The sequence below is a fragment of the Microcaecilia unicolor genome, chromosome 3, assembly GCF_901765095.1.
Source record: "Microcaecilia unicolor chromosome 3, aMicUni1.1, whole genome shotgun sequence".
Lineage (NCBI taxonomy): Eukaryota > Metazoa > Chordata > Amphibia > Gymnophiona > Siphonopidae > Microcaecilia > Microcaecilia unicolor.
This window is the reverse complement of record NC_044033.1, coordinates 396,445,137-396,461,260: the sequence shown is the minus strand read 5'-3', so window position 1 is coordinate 396,461,260 and position 16,124 is coordinate 396,445,137. Positions and strand designations below refer to the sequence as shown.

General features: G+C 45.8%; 1 protein-coding gene across 1 annotated transcript in view; it reads right to left on the bottom strand.

The window, feature by feature from the left end:
* The window catches only part of FDFT1 (farnesyl-diphosphate farnesyltransferase 1), a 123,964-nt gene extending 118,285 nt beyond the window's left edge, over positions 1-5,679 (bottom strand). The window contains exon 1 of the mRNA XM_030198721.1: positions 5,485-5,679. Coding sequence (XP_030054581.1) covers positions 5,485-5,646 — 162 coding nt within the window. The 5' untranslated portion in view covers positions 5,647-5,679. The remainder of the gene's footprint in view (positions 1-5,484) is intronic.
* Between the last annotated feature and the right edge of the window lie 10,445 nt (positions 5,680-16,124).

The following is a 16,124-nucleotide window of genomic DNA, read 5'->3' as shown; positions in this document are numbered from 1 at the left end:
GGGAAGTACTGTAGGTGACTGCAGACACAGAGCCCAACTTAGGTAAGGGAACATCTCCTCCTTCTGGCACCAGAGAAAAAAGAATGAGCCACGGTCCTCCCAAACTGTAGGCCTGTGTCAGACGCACTCCACACTGCGGCAAGCAGATCTTGAATGCCCAGGTGAATGGGAGGAAACACCCTGAATGGGCCCCTGAGGCCCTTCATAAGGCTAGCCGCCTGACTAGCTTCCGGAAACTCCCCAAGGGAGTGCGGCAATTGCCTCTGAAATCAGGGGAGCCTGCCTCCTAGCAGCCCAACTGCAGCGAAATCTGAGACTAGTGTCCATGGGGCAGCAGTTGCAATCCCCTGGGAACAGGCAGTGAGATCCCCATCTCCTCTCTCTCTCACCAAAGCTGCCAGGCCTGCTAGATAAGAGGTTCCTAGCCCCAGCCCAAGGCTTGGTGGAGCAGACGAAGGGAAGGACCTGACCAAGGGCCCCCCCCCCACCCCAACACAGCCGGCTGCATGGGGGCTTCACTTCTGCCGAAAAACAAAATGGCCACCATTCCCACCTCCTTTTGAGGCGAAGCGCTGAGGCCCTGCATCATGGACCGGAGTCGAAAGAAAAGCAATGCTGTGACCGTGTGAGCCCTGAATCAGCTCCTCCACTCGGAAACCGGACTGCACACCGTGCAGCGGTCCAAGGAGGAACACCGCCCACTGCTCCTAGCAGCCCGATGACGGGCAGCAGGTCGCATTCTAAGCGGGGGCTGCCATGGCCAGGGACTGTCGCTGCGTGGGGAAAACATGTGGCGAACCGCGCTACCCACCCGCTTTATTTTATAGAATCAGGAGATTAGGCAATGTCTGTCTCTGGAGGAACCACAGTCTGACTGTATTGGCCAAAGACCTCAAGGAGCTGTAGTGAGATTTGCATCAGGCTCCCCTGGTTCTCACTCCACTGATCCAATCACTAAAACTGCTCCTCCACTTCCTCCATTTTTTTTTTGTAGCACCGACACGCAGTGCTCCCATCGATGTCCCGAGGCCTGAAGCATAGCAAAAAGGACCCACCACCCTGGGTCCATGCTCCCCGGGGATACAGTCCACCCCCCCCCCCCCACAACAGCAGGGCACGGCAGCAGCACCGGCCTGCCAGACTCACTGTGTTGCCTGCGACTCCTCATCTTCTGAGCAGGCTCTCGCACAGAGGAAAAACAGGGAAAAGGCGCAGAACATCCCAGGGGGAAGGCATGACAGGAACCCAGCACCACCGTCTGTTCAACTACTCACTCTGCTCAACTGGGAACCAGTTGACCAACTGGACCAGGAGCAAGGCCTCATAACCAGAGACAGAGGAAGTCTGTCCATCCACCTGCTGGAGATAGAAGAAACTGAGGAGCTGAACTGCGAGCAGGGAGCTATGTAGTGGTGCTCGGTTCTGTATTTTCCATCTCCACCTGCTGGTTGATGAACATAACTACCCACGCGTCCTGGAATAGTGGGAATGAACGTAATGGAAAGAATAAGTTAGCCCTTTACACACCTTTAAGACTTCTAAAGGTCTTCTCAAGGATCATCACTATCTGTAACTTCGTCAAAAGAAATTGTACGATGTGATACCCATCAGCGAATCTTCTCAGGAGTAGCCCCCACACTCTTCAATTTACTCCCAGAGGGGCTACATATAGCTCGAGACTACCTCTACTTCAGGAAGCAGGTAAAAGCCTGGCTCTTCTCCCAAGCATTTAATACATAGGGTGCCCGACTATACTCTCATTCTGCACCTGGACTAGCTTGCTATATACATTGTAACTTTGATCAGTTCCTTATTTCTTGCTTAACTGTAGAAAGAACGTGCTTTGAGTTTAGCTAACAATCAAATTATCCCAACTGACTCTGTACCACGCATCTTGTTCCTACCATATCTGCTCTTGGACCCTCAGTTATATGATAAGCCGTATAGAAGAAAATCTTTAGCATCATATCTATGTTAGTTGAATATTCTAATGCATGCTTATTAGGTGTATTATTAGTATTATATCTCTGGTATTCGAATTTCAGTGCTATTAAATGTGTACATTTTTGATACTGTTTCACAGATCTATTATTAGGTTTCTATTTACTGTTTTCAAGTTTACCTCATTTATTGTATTTATATTTATTCTTCGTTACTTTACTATTGTTATGCTATTAACAAAGTTATAAGCTTTATGTTAAACTGTACCTGCTGTACACTGCCTTGGGTGAATCTCTTCATAAAGGCAGTTAATAAATCCCAATAAATAAAAGTAAATAATAGACTAATAAACATGTGGTATTATAAGACTACATAAGAAGGTAGTATTACAAAAGAGAACATATTCCTTTCAACAGTGCTCTTAGGGGGTTGTTTACTAAAGCTTATCTCGAGTTATCTGCAGCAGGGCCCATAGGAATAAAATGGGCCCTGCTGCAGATAACTGGAGCTAAGCTTTAGTAAACAACCCCCTTAGAGGCAGATGCACTAAACGTTTTTCATCGTTAAATGAGCCCTCAGGGAAGAATTTCCTATCCTTTCCATGCACTTAAGCCTATTTTCCGACGACAGTAGCAGCTAACGAAAACGGAATGGAGATGAGCAATTAGTGTGAAAACCCCATTGAAACGACATGCACTAACCTTTTCCGATTGCCTTTACGCAGGAAAAAGGCAGGAAAACTAACGAGAGGTCTGGACCTCTCGTTAGGACAGCTCTGTGCCAGGAAAAAGTGTTAATTGAAAAAATAAACAAACTTTGAGCCAATCCCAGCGCATTAGCAGAGCTAAAAGCGCTGTGATTGGTCCAAAGGACCTCAGAAAACACATAAAAAAATAAAAATAAAAAAAGGATCGGGAGGGGGCAAGGGCGCTCATCAGGAGCGTCCTGTACGGACGGCCTTGCCCCCCCCCCCGCTGCTCCCCACTTTCCGCCGCTCCCCCCACCCCGAAAAAGCAAACTTCTAGAAGCCCCTGCCCCCCTCCCTTCCTCAGTACTCTGTCACCTGTGCTCCGCCTCCCGACATCCTCCGTCCGTGCCCCGCCCCCTTTTGGGGTCGTCGCCGCCATTCCCCTCCTCCATCGGGCCCCCCTTCCTCTTACCGGGCCCGTGCAGCGCCTCTCTCCTCTGTCCGAAGGCGCTGCACGGGCAAGAAGAACGCTGAATCAGCTGATGCCTGCCTTCGCGATGGCGCGTCTTTCTTCTGCTGCGCCCGCCCCTGTCTGACGTCAGTAACCTACGTAGGTTACTGACGTCAGACAGGGGCGGGCCCAGGAGGAGAAAGACGCGCCATCGCGAAGGCAGGCATCAGCTGATTCAGCGTTCTTCTTGCCCGTGCAGCGCCTTCGGACAGAGGAGAGAGGCGCTGCACGGGCCCGGTAAGAGGAAGGGGGGCCCGATGGAGGAGGGGAATGGCGGCGACGACCCCAAAAGGGGGCGGGGCACGGACGGAGGATGTCGGGAGGCGGAGCACAGGTGACAGAGTACTGAGGAAGGGAGGGGGGCAGGGGCTTCTAGAAGTTTGCTTTTTCGGGGTGGGGGGAGCGGCGGAAAGTGGGGAGGGGGCAGGGGCTGCTAGAATTTTGCTTTTTCGGGGTGGGGGGAGCGGCGGAAAGTGGGGAGCAGCGGGGGGGGGGGGCAAGGCCGTCTGTACAGGACGCTCCTGATGAGCGCCCTTGCCCCCTCCCGACCCTTTTTTTTTATTTTTGTTTTTATTTGGGAGCCATGTGCTTGCGATTTGACTGTGTTGTGACTGTTTGTGGCATGCGCAGAGCAGCTAACATAACGCTTGGCTGCTCTGCGCATGATTTGGGGGCCGATTAACAATGTGTATTGTGATTCTTTGATACATTGTACGTTTCACTACCGATCTCAGCATGTGACTTTTTTTTTTGGTGCATTTTTCGTTATTTTAAAATCGTTAGGGACTTTAACGATTTAGATTTTTTTACGTTTGGTTGCTGCATCTGCCTCTTAATGTCATCACTAAGTTACCTTTTACCAGGTTTGGGGTTGGAAAGCACTGCTTAGTGAGTGGAGGAGTGGCCTAGTGGTTAGGGTGGTGGACTTTGGTCCTGAGGAACTGAGTTCGATTCCCGGCACAGGCAGCTCCTTGTGACTCTGGGCAAGTCGCTTAACCCTCCATTGCCTGCCACATAGAGCCTGCCATGAGTGGGAAAGGGTGGGGTACAAATGTAACAAAAAATAAAAATGCTATTAAAGTATAGCCAAACTACACTGGCTCCTGGGGACCCCACCATTTCAGTGAACACAATTTTTACTGCTGCACTTGCAGATTCATCATGTTTGATTTATTCTTACTGTACTCCACCTTAAGTGAATTCCTTCAAAATGCCAGTAAATAAATCCTAATAGTAAATAAATAATAAAATGGAGGAGATGCAAGTGGAAGAAGGGCATTTTCTGCATAAAGTTCAAAAGCAATAATAAATGTCACAAGGGGGTGGGGGGTGAAATCATACAAGCCAGCTCCAGGTGCTTCCACACCCTCAATATTGAGCAAACTCCTCGATTGTGTCCAGCATGGGATAATTTCTCTTGGGGATAGCACCTCCAACCATTTTTTTACGAATTGGCTCCAATGCTTGTGATCTTATTTACTAAGAATTTTCTCCATACACAAACAACTAGGAAAAGTCTTTAAATAAAACTTCGCCAACCCAAAGAGGAGTAGTATGCCCACCACTACGGTGGAGGAATGTTCTAAATGAACACTATATAACTCTTCTCCCCTACGATTCCCTAATGTGTTTGTAACACATGAATCTCATTCGACCACAACATCACTTTGTATTTGTTCCATCACCGAAGGTGGTTAACGCCTCACGGTACTAGGTAAGCCACATTGCGCCTGCAAATAGGTGAGAAAATGTGGGGTACAAATGTAACAAATAAATAAATACATCTCAGAAATGTTCCTTTATGTTAAAGTTCGGAGGCAAATTAAACTCATCTACAAGTCCGGGAATAATGGTACTTGTTTGTCAACGCAACCTAAACTCATCATTGGTTTACGTAAGACATTGTGAAAAATAAAATGCCAGGCTGATGACAGCTTCCGAATGGGTGAATAATTTAACCCACAGAGCTTCTTTCCTCGCCTGGGGAGCGGAGAGAAAGAAGTGGAGCCAGCTGAATCACTGAGAACGGGATAGGCAAGAGGACAAGCAATGCATCATCCCGGGCACCTCTTTTTTTATTACCTCCTTCCTGCCACATCGCCCCAATTCTCTCCAAAGAAACTGAAACAAATCGATTTCCCTAGTGAATCTAGGTGGAAGCACCAGCCCCACACTTCCCAGCAGCATTTCCCCAGATCCAGGAGCTGAGTAACTTAAGGCTCCAACCAACACTCTCAATCGTCAACCTGGTGGAGCAAGGCAAGGGGAGAGGGTGTCAGAACACGCGCAACCCCACCGGCACAAGCGCACAGCCTCCCCTTTTCCGCCATCCCTCGCTACTCACCAGGTCCAGCTTAAGCATCGTCGTCACGCAAACGCCCATCTTAAACTTGAGCAAGTTGTAAAGCTCCTCGGGGTGAGCTAAGGACTTGAGGATATCCATGACACCCAGCCTCTGTCTGCGATGAACAGACCCACAACAGGTACCAGGCAGCACGAGCCGCATATTTTCCACACACAAGAGAAAGGAGCCCCAAAACCCTAGCGCCCAATCGCCGCTCTGGTCTTAGGTGGAGTGACAGCGTCTATTGGCGGGCGCCATCTCGGATCAGGAAACACTGGCCAATCGGATGTGAGCCAGCTGGTGTGTCGTCTAGGTTTCGGCAGCGATTCGCGCAGTGGAGCAACGACACTAAAAGGGGGCGACTCGAGCCGGATTTCTTAAAAGAACAGTACGGGTGCTTGATTTCATACATGTGGATGTGGGGCTTGCAATACAGAGCTGAAACATAACATCCTGTACATACAAATTTGCTAGGATGAGAAAAATAGTTACAGGAGTCTTCAATGCTGATTTGTTATATCTCATTCATATTCATTGTGGATATTCTCAAAACCGAAACAAGTTGTGGAGAACAAAGGACAGGTTTAGGAAACCCAGATCAAATCAGATATGCAAAAAATAATACAAACAGAATGTCAAAAAACATTCGGACTAGATTGAAGAATACCTCTGAGCAGTGGCGTGCTGGTAAATTTTTAACAACGGGCTCTCTCCCTGGTCCAGCTCTGCGCCTCCCTCCCAAATTTCAGAGCTGGCTAAACCCAGGGAGAGAGGGGGGTAATGTATTGCTTTCTCCTGGATTTTTTTTTTATGCGCCAAGGTTCCAATCTAATTCATGTGGGATAAAATGCCATAAATAAGTAAATAGAAACTCTGAACGTTGAGCACCTGATTCCTATAACATGATGTGTGTTTTAGAAGCCCTTTATCAGGAGAAAAACATCTCTGCATCAATAACAGGGTTAGGTGTCCCTATAACCAGCACCTCCAAATGACACACTGATTACCAGCCATTCTCCTCTCCGACATCGACACTGAGGAACCGGACAAAGCTCCAAAAAGTTGATCCTGAAGAGCTTATCGAGCCTGTGTCCGCTTTTTCAAGCTAAGACACAACTTACATGCGTCTGGGCGATGGGCCCAAGCCACTGAAGACACCGCGCGTGGGGGTCGGTACCCGAGATGGTCCGGTTACACCGAGTACACTTCTTGAAGCTGCTGGGAGTCTTCGATGACATGGACGGAAAAATAGCAGCGGCGAGATCAAAATTCGCGATTGTGCCAAAAGGGAGAGCACAAAAAAGAGAAACCGCATACGCGTGGCCTAAGAGGGCCGCAGCGGAAGCGAAAAGAAACTTGGGAAGGGCAAAACTAAAGAAGTAAAGGAGTTCTACTTTTTTTTTTTTTTTTTAAAGGCACGGGAAGAAGAAAGGAAACTCCAGGAAAACCAGAGAAAATCTCCGGAAAAACCAGCCAAAGGCTCTGTGAAGGGGTCCGAAGAGACGAGAAATTGCTGCCTCTCTTCACCATGGAAAAAAGGTAACTGAGCGGGACTCTCGCGTGAGAGGCAAGAAGACAGCCGCGCATGCACAGTGCGCACACCCCACGCACCAGAAGGTTCTGTCAAAGCCTTGAAGATTTTTTGCTTTGAAAAATTCCGTTCGTGGGGGCCGCCATGTATGTTGGCCCATCAGTGAGAACAAGCAGCCTGTTAGTCCTCGGAGAAAGCAAATATACAATAATCAATATTGAAGAGTACATTAACATCACAGAATAAGATACAAGCCTATAAGCATTGCTATGGGGTGGCATACCCCCCCCCCCCCCCCCAAAAAAAAAAAAAATGGCTTGCCACCACAATTTCAGGCAATTTATTTTCTTATTTTATTCTTCTGTTTTCTGTATGACTCCGCTGATGCTTCCTCCTCCTGTGTAGTTCTATAAGAAGTTTGAATCATGTATTTCATTTAATGTCTGTATATGATAAAATTTAAATTTGTTGTAATAATGTGATTTTCTTTTCCTTTTTCAATCTTCTCTAATTTTGAGATGTATAAATGTGAAAATGCAATAAAAAAAAAAGAAGTTTGAATCATGCACAAGGAGAAAGCATATGCGCATGGGGTCAGAAGGCAAAATCATTGCTGCATCCTCCGCTGGGCCACAGAGCTGCATACATGAAGGCTCTGCTTGAATTGCCACCATGGTGCTTGCCTTGCGAGCTGCATGGCCACTACCACCATCATTACCACTACTCCTTCCAGTAGAAACTCTCACACCAGGTCCTTTCTCTCCCCCCCCCCCCCCCTCAAGTTACACCAGAAACCACAGGAGGTGGCCTTTTAGTTGTGAAGGGAGGCTCCAGGATGGAATGAGTGCTTGAGGAGGGAGATTCTGGGATGGGATGAGTGCTTGGAAGTTCAGGGACTGGGTGATGCTTGAGGAGGTGGGGTTCAAGGATGGGGTGAGTGCTTGGGGAAAGGGTGTTTGGTGATGGATGAAGTGCTTGGGGAGGAAGGGTTTGAGGATTGAGAAGAGGGATTTGGGGGATGCGATGAGTGTTTGAGTGGTGGGGAGTGGGATAAAGACTTTGATATTGGATAAGAGAGCAGGAGTAGGTAGCAGAATAAATTGGTAAATCAGTATTGGGTAGGGAGAAGAGTGGGTTATAAGAGATTAAGCAGGCACCCAGGGATTTGGCAGTTAGGTGAAGGGGATGACTAAGAGTGCGTTAGGTGGGCTGGATGGTGTAAGACTGGGTAGAGATAGTGTGAAATGTGTTTATTAGCAGCATAAAAACATGAAAATATCAAATACCAAATATTTATCCAAACATCAGGCTTGACAAGCTAACAAAGTAATACTAAGCAAGCAGCATTCAATTGTATAAATATCCAACATCCCAACAAATCCACATTACAAATACAAGTTCTCTTCGCTTCATTTTCTCCTTTTTAAAGTCCTGACTTCTTCTCCCCATCCCCTTATTCCCCTCCAGCCATTCCAACCTAAAACCTCTCTCCTTTAGCTATGCTTTATGAGCATCACTTAGACTTGCATGAAATTTCTGCCATCCAGAAATTCATCCAGAACAGAAACTCTGATATAGATCATCTCAAACTATGCCATCTTCATTACCATCATCATATGTGTTCTCTGTTGCTCAATGGTTGGTGACACAGTTCTACCCAGTTCCCCAGGATACATTTCATTGTCATCAGCAACTCCACATGCTCACAAATTTGCATCCCTTTCTGCCATTTTCCCTCCTTGCACCCCTCCCCCCAGGTAAGAGAAACTCCCCAGACTCTGGTAAAGATATCCCTTCTCTTGTTTCCACCTTTTGTCATACATCAAAAGACACTGGATGAGGGTACCCTGGGCAAGTCACTTAACCCTTCGTTGCCCTGGGTACAAAGACATATATTGTGAGCCCATTAGGGACAGAGAAGGTAGCTACATATAATAAATATTAAACTACTTTGATTGTACCACAGAACGGTGGTATATCAAATCCATGACCCTGGCCCTGATCCTGCACAGTTACATTTTGAGCAGACGGCCAAATCAACTAATCCCAGTACAGAGTCCATAACAAAGATTTAAGTAGTTTAAACTGTATTTCGCTCATAGTTTTATCTCAGAGCTCCCTCCAGGCTTCCTGAATAAAACAGGTTTCATCCTGGATTGTAAATTTGTTTTCTAGTCCCTCCTGCCAGTGTTTTGCTATTTGTTGCATTCCAATCCAGTCCCCTCCTTATTCCCTCCAATCCCATGCCAGTAGAGTGGAGGAGTAGCCTAATGATTAGTGCAGCGGCCTGAGAACCAGGGGAACTGGGCTGAATGTTCACTTAACCCTCTCATTGCCACAGGTACAAAATAAGTACCTGTATATAATATGTAAACTGTTTTGACTGTAATTACAGAAAGGTGATACATCACACTCCCTTTCCCTAATAGAATTTTTCTTCTATGGGACCTGGCAGCCTAGTTTCCTCAGTCAGTAGCTTCTCTGCCTCCCACGCTCTCCTCCACCCCTTCCCGGTTCCCGCCCATTTAAATGTAGCAATGAAGTGGCAGACTTTCAAATACTCAATTACTCAAATGTGCTTAGTTGTTCAGTACCCAACTTGAATAAATCACGTACAGCCCTGATTCCTTTCTGTGCCCAAACCTGAAATATTCCTGTTTCCAAACCCAGAAAAAAATTAGGAATTCCCAGAGGCATTAACTGACACCCCTCCCTCCCTCCCTCCCTCCCTCCCTCTGCTATCCCTTCTGAAAGTATGACCATGGTGTCACCCCCAATTCCAGGAGACCATTACAAACAACAAGTTAGGTTAAATTTGCCTTCTGGGCAGGAATTAAACACAGAGGTGAGTTTGGGGCCACTATTCCTGTCAACAGGCCTTCAGTTACAAAACCTATAGTTCCCAGAAACCCATTCCCACAGAAATCTTAGTTGGCAAGCTACATTATACAAGCTGTTCAACATCTCTACCCCTCTTCCCCCCAATTTCGTTAGCGCCAATTGGCTGTCTGACTACACCACTGTTCCTCTAGTTCTACCACTTCCCTGTCTCTGAAAAAGATTAGTTTGCATATTAATACATTTTAGGTATTTAAATGTCTGTATCACATCCCCCAAATCCCTCCTTTCCTCTAAGGTATACATATTGGGCTAGATTCTATAGGTCACACCTAAAAACAAATTGGTCCTGAAAAAGTAAAAAACGTAGGTGTATTTTATAAAGTATTCCTAAATGTATGCATACTTTATAGAATACGCCTAAATTTCAGTGCAGTTTATAGAATATGCTAAGCGCCTGTCCTAGTTGGGGACAGTTACGCCAACTAAAACTCAAGCATAAAGGGACCGCCTTTGACTCAAATACATTTGCAAAGGAGCAAGTTTCACTACTGCATGTTGAATTAATTAGATAGTACAATTTTTATGACCCCCTGACGCAGGTGCTGTGTGCCGAAACATGGCCCGTGCCGGGTCATTTTTAGAAGTTAAGCGATTAAAGGAACTCTGTCCCAATTTTGAAGGCTCTTGTTGCTTTCTTTTGCCATTTGGACTTTGTTCTGTACTTTGAACCCTCTCTGTGCTGTGCTTGTATACAACTGCAACACTACAAGTATGACCAGTTTCTCCAGGTCCTTCTCCAAGTAAGCCTGGGGCACCGGACACTGACGAGCCATGGCCTTCACCACCCGTAGCCCCGCATCTGGATTGGACCTCTGCACCAAAATGAGCTCCTCGATAGCCTCATGGACTGGGCAGGTCATCTGGTGCTCACCATTTTGGGATTTGCTGCGGCTCGCCCTGGGGTTTTGTCCACTGAGACATTAAGAGCCCGCAGCATATTAACAATTAAGGAGGGCAACTCCTCCTTATGAAAAATCCTGACAGCCGTGGGGTCATCAGGTTCCAAAGGAATCAGTCCCCCTCCTCCAAGTCCTTCCCTAGCAGAGACAGGCCAGATCCGCTGCCCTGGGCCAGGTCTGACATAGGATGGAGGGGGCCAATGACCCCACTTCAGATGCAGCAGAGCCCAGATGTTGCAGGCTGCGTGGGAACCGCAAGTCTATCCTGGCGCAAAACTCCAGCCTGCTGCTATGTCTTTTTCATCAGGCAGGGCCGCCGAGAGGGGGGGGGGGGGGACAAAATTCACCGGCCCAGGGCCTCCAAGGGAGGCCCGGCCCCGCAGTCCCTGATCTCACCCACTCTTAGCTCCGTCGACCGTCTGCCACCGGGCCGGGCCCGCCGCCTTGAAATCATCACAGTGTCTCACCTGTCACCTCACTCCGTGACTGAAAGCGCAGCCAGCAGCAGCAGATCGGATTTGCCTCCCTTCGGGCCTTCCTCATGTCCCACCCTCATCTGATGTAACTTCCATGAGGGCGGAATACAGGGAGGGAAGGCCCGAAGGGAGGCGAATCCGATCTGCCGCAGCTGGCTGTGCTTTCAGTCATGGAGCAAGGTGACAGGTGAGGCGCTGTAATGATTTCAATTCAGGGGGCCCGGCCCAGTGGCGGATGGAGGGGGGGGGAGGTGAGGACTGCAGCGCGGTGGCCTGGGGGGCGGCGACGACCTCTGGGTGGGGGCGGGGCCCCGGGCCCAGCCCAGTCTCTCGGCAGCCCTGTCATCAGGTAAGCCTGATGAAATAACAGAACAAAATCTGGGAATAACAGAGCCTCCACCCCGACAGACCCAAAACTCCCTGATACTGTGGGGTCCAAAGCCCATCCATCGGAGGACAAATGCAAAGATGGAGACAGCTGCTCCACAGGCACGATGGCTGTGGGAGTAGCTGCATTGGGGAGTGAAGGAGTGCGCACAGGAATGCACCATGTTTTTCACCACCACTGCGGTGGACTCCAAGCAACCTCCCATGCAGAGAATGGACGCTGCCTGCCACTTTGTGCAGCAGGAGCAGCGCTTAATGGTCTCTGCCATCATGCCTTCTCAGTTGCACAAAAGCATAAGTAAAAACAGTGGGGCAGCCGAAAACTGTGTTTTGGTAAGATGCCAAATAAAGTGAATGTGGGCTGGAACGTGCTGACATAATAACATAGCAACGAAAGTACAGTTTTGAAAAAAATATATATATATTCCGTAGCAATAACATAAAAATTAAAGTGATAAGGTTAATAAGTCATATGGTTTAATCAAAAACATAGGTGGCTTCTAAAACGTTTTAATTAAACGTGGTGACATAATGACGTTGATATTAAAATGTATAAACACAGAATTGGAATTAGCTGTTTTTTCTTAAACATTGATCAGTACTTGCAGTAAGAACTTATCTTTTCATATCATTTTCTTCATTTGTATCATTATTTATATTTCTTTGGGCGACCATTGTGGCGAGATACACTGTATTAGCACACGTTCACTTTATTTGGCGTCTTACCAAAACACAGTTTTCGGCTGCCCCACTGTTTTTACTCATGCTTTTGTGCAACTGAGAAAGCTTACTACAGAGCTCAAACCTCCCTAGTGCGGCGACTCACTATTATCGTTATACATTTTAGGGTAAGCAAATATTTTTCTTTTGATTTTAAAGAAACACCAACGGTATTTTAGTAATCTAATATTATAGAAGCTATATTTTATCTACACATTTTTTCTTAATTTAAAAATTACTGATGTTGCCAACACTTCAAACATTGTTTTTTTTTTAATTATAATGTAGACTATATATAAATATTATATAGGATACAATTACTGCTGTACAGTATGAACTCAATATATTGCACATATCTGCTTCTAGATTGTATCTCCATTTCATCATATAGGCACAGTACCTACACAACTTGTATATTACTACATTTTGGTAAGAACTTTAATTTCCTTTTTTTCTCCTTCTGTATTTTATTTTATCTCGGTTAGCATTAAAATATGTGGGCATTGTGTATACAATAAACATACTTAACTCATTTAGAATTTAAACATATGTCTCTTTGCATAGCAAAAATTAATGTTATTCTTTTATTTTTTGTACAGTCATTTTTTTAGTTTATTTAAATAGCTCCATATATACATATACTCAGGTTATAATAATTATTTATATTTATGTACACATGGAATTAAATGTAAGTTTATTTATATGTCGAATTCACTACATTTTCATGTATTTTGTTAGTGATGCTGTATTCTTGTTTTTAATTTATATGAAATCATTTATGTTTGTAATATTCTTTAATGTAGATAGAACTGTATGCCATCTACATGTAATATCAATGGTTTATTTTTAGTGATGCTATTCTTTCATTATAAGTTATGATTTATGCCATGTTTAATATCACATCTATGATTAATACTTGTAATATAAATGTTTATATCAGTGTTTAATTTTTAATATATTAATTTTTTATGTCTTGCCTAACGCTGAAACACGGCCCGTGTCGAGTCATTTGGTAAATAAAGAATCACAGTTGTCCCAGTCTTGAAGGCCCAGTGTTGCTTTTTTGTCTGTATACTTTCTATGCATGCTGTATTACCCTCTCTATTTGTTTTATCACTGTAACTTAGTACATGTTCCCAACCCTGGGAAGTCATGGTCCGGTCCAAAAACAGTTAAGTAGGAGGCAATCCACCGGGTGGACGAACACAGACTCCCACGGAAAACAAAACTATCTGATAGGGAGTGGGAAGTGGACCAATAACTCCAGGGTTTAAAGGTAGACCTGAGGAGGGAGAGGGCTTTGATCACAAGAGGAGGAAATGGGTGCTGTTTGGGGGCAAGGCAGAGTTGGTTTCAGTTTTGACCAAAACCAAGTAGCAACTTGCAGCTGCAGATTCAGTTTTGGTCTGTCTGACCTAGGACTACGAAACGATAGCTCCGCTGAGGCCACAAACTTGCAGTGGCTGGTGCTGGGGCAAACACAGGCAGATGGCTGCCAACAGGGAAAAGGACTTCTAAATAGAGGACCACCCTTCCCATCCTAAGACAAAAGATTCAAGGGCTGGAGCTGTCCTATGGCCTGCCTACAGAATAGAGAGGTGAACGAGAACAGGGTTTGCGGGATTCCTGCAGGGTTCCCATGGGGACGGAAGCAGTTCCTGTGGGGTTCCCATGGAAGCTACACCTGCACCAGCCTCTCATCTACTGAGTACCAAATTCTTTGAGTGCTGTCTCCTCCTCCTTCCTTTAAACAGCACAAATGTGGAAAGTCTTCCATTAAGGAGGTGGTAGAGACACAAATGATGATGGAATTCAAAAAGGCGTGGGATGAACACAGAGGATCTCTAATTAGAAAATGGAAGTTATTTAAAAAAAAAAAAACCTAACCTTAAATGGCTGCATGTGTGTGGTTTGGGAAGTAATGCTTAGATGGCGACTCTGGCTGTGATTAACTAGGGCCGATACTGGGCAGACTTGTATGGTCTGTATCTAATATATGGAAGTCTGGTTTAGGATGGGCTAGAAAGGGCTTAGACAGCAACTTCAGTGGCTGGAACATAAGGACAGTGCTAGACAGATTTTTACAATCCGTGTCCCACAAATGAGAAGACGCATAGACTGGAGTGGGCTTCAACGACAACTCCAGCAGTTGGAACATAAGGATAGGGCCAGATAGACTTCTATGGTTTATGTTCCAGAAACATAAAAGAAAGACCATAATCAAGTATATAATATCACACTCATTGATTTAATCATGAATTGATAATGAGTGTGACTATTGGGCCAACTGGATGGACCATTTAGGTCTTTATTTGCTGTCACTTACTATGTTACAATTAATCCTCTTTGCTCCCGAGCTGATGCGCAGACCTACCTTCGCTCTGACACAAGCATGAGCATCAGATGTCACCTGACCTACTGGCGCATGCATGTGGTGACCTCAGCACACAATGCCAGTAAATCAGGGACAAATCATACATGTGCACACCAGTGTGTTCCATGCTCCAAGTTTGAACTTCCATTCCTTCCTTGCCTACAGTGCTGTGGCTCATATCCAGAGAGAGAGCTGACTGGAATTTTCTTTTATGTACCATTAAAGTCTTACAGTGATGGGTGGGAAGCACAGATACACCTGTTTTATAAAATACAGGCAGAGTTTTCCCTACTCCATTTTTGTGAGCACAGGCTCACTGACCCAGCCTTTATAAAATTATCCTTGAAGTACACATGGCAATGGCTCATGACACTGTACATACAATGGAGTTGGAAAACACAAAGCAGTCTTTCATTTTCTTGCACATTCCACTTTTCTTGTCATTTTACTATATCCACGTTCTAATGTTAAGGTTCACATTGCAACCCTCAACTAGAAGCCACTTTAAAAAAATTGTGCACCAATGCACTCCTGTACTACCCCTTCCATAAACTGCTCCCTATCTTCTCCTCCCTAAGACACTGAATGTAGACTTGGAAAAGTCACTACTGATCCCTGAGGGCAGCAGCATAGAATCTTATCTACTTGCTAGGATTCGGCCAGGCCCTGCTAGCAACAGGATACCAGGTTTTGATGGACCTTTGGTTTGATCCATTATGACAATTCTATGCTGTTTTCTCTCATTCTTATTGCTGCTGTTGAAAGTATAACTATAGTCAGTGAGCTTTTCTAACGAAAAAGGTGCCAGTACTCAAATGCAAGGCCACCCTTCAGGGGAGGGGTGATCACTGAGAGACCCACCCCACAATAGCCAGGTCCCTTGAAACCAGTCACAGAATCTATGACAAGGCAGAATTGGTGTGTAGAGCCTGAGCTCTTTCATTAAAACTTGGGGACCATGGGTCAATTTTAGCAGACCATGGAAAATGTGCCAGTACTCAGTACCCCCTAAAAAAAAGTCCTGACTACAGTGGAATTAGCAGACAGCAACTAGCAGGATAAAAGCAATGCTGCTCTTCCATCTGTCAGGAAGGGATTAGAGGCAACAGAATACAGAACGGGGGGGGGGGGGGGGGGGGGGGAGAAGAAGAGAAAAACCCCCCAAAACATATGCACTGGGTACAATTCTGAACAGACTGGAAACCTTAAGTGGCTAGGTTACAAATCATTGCAAGGTGGATACACATTAAAAGGAAAGGGAAACAAAGGCTCTCATACCCTTTTCAACCAATTGTGTAGAGCAGGCTTATACAACTCTGTTTATAAGACAGCTAGAAGTGGCGTTGGGGGGT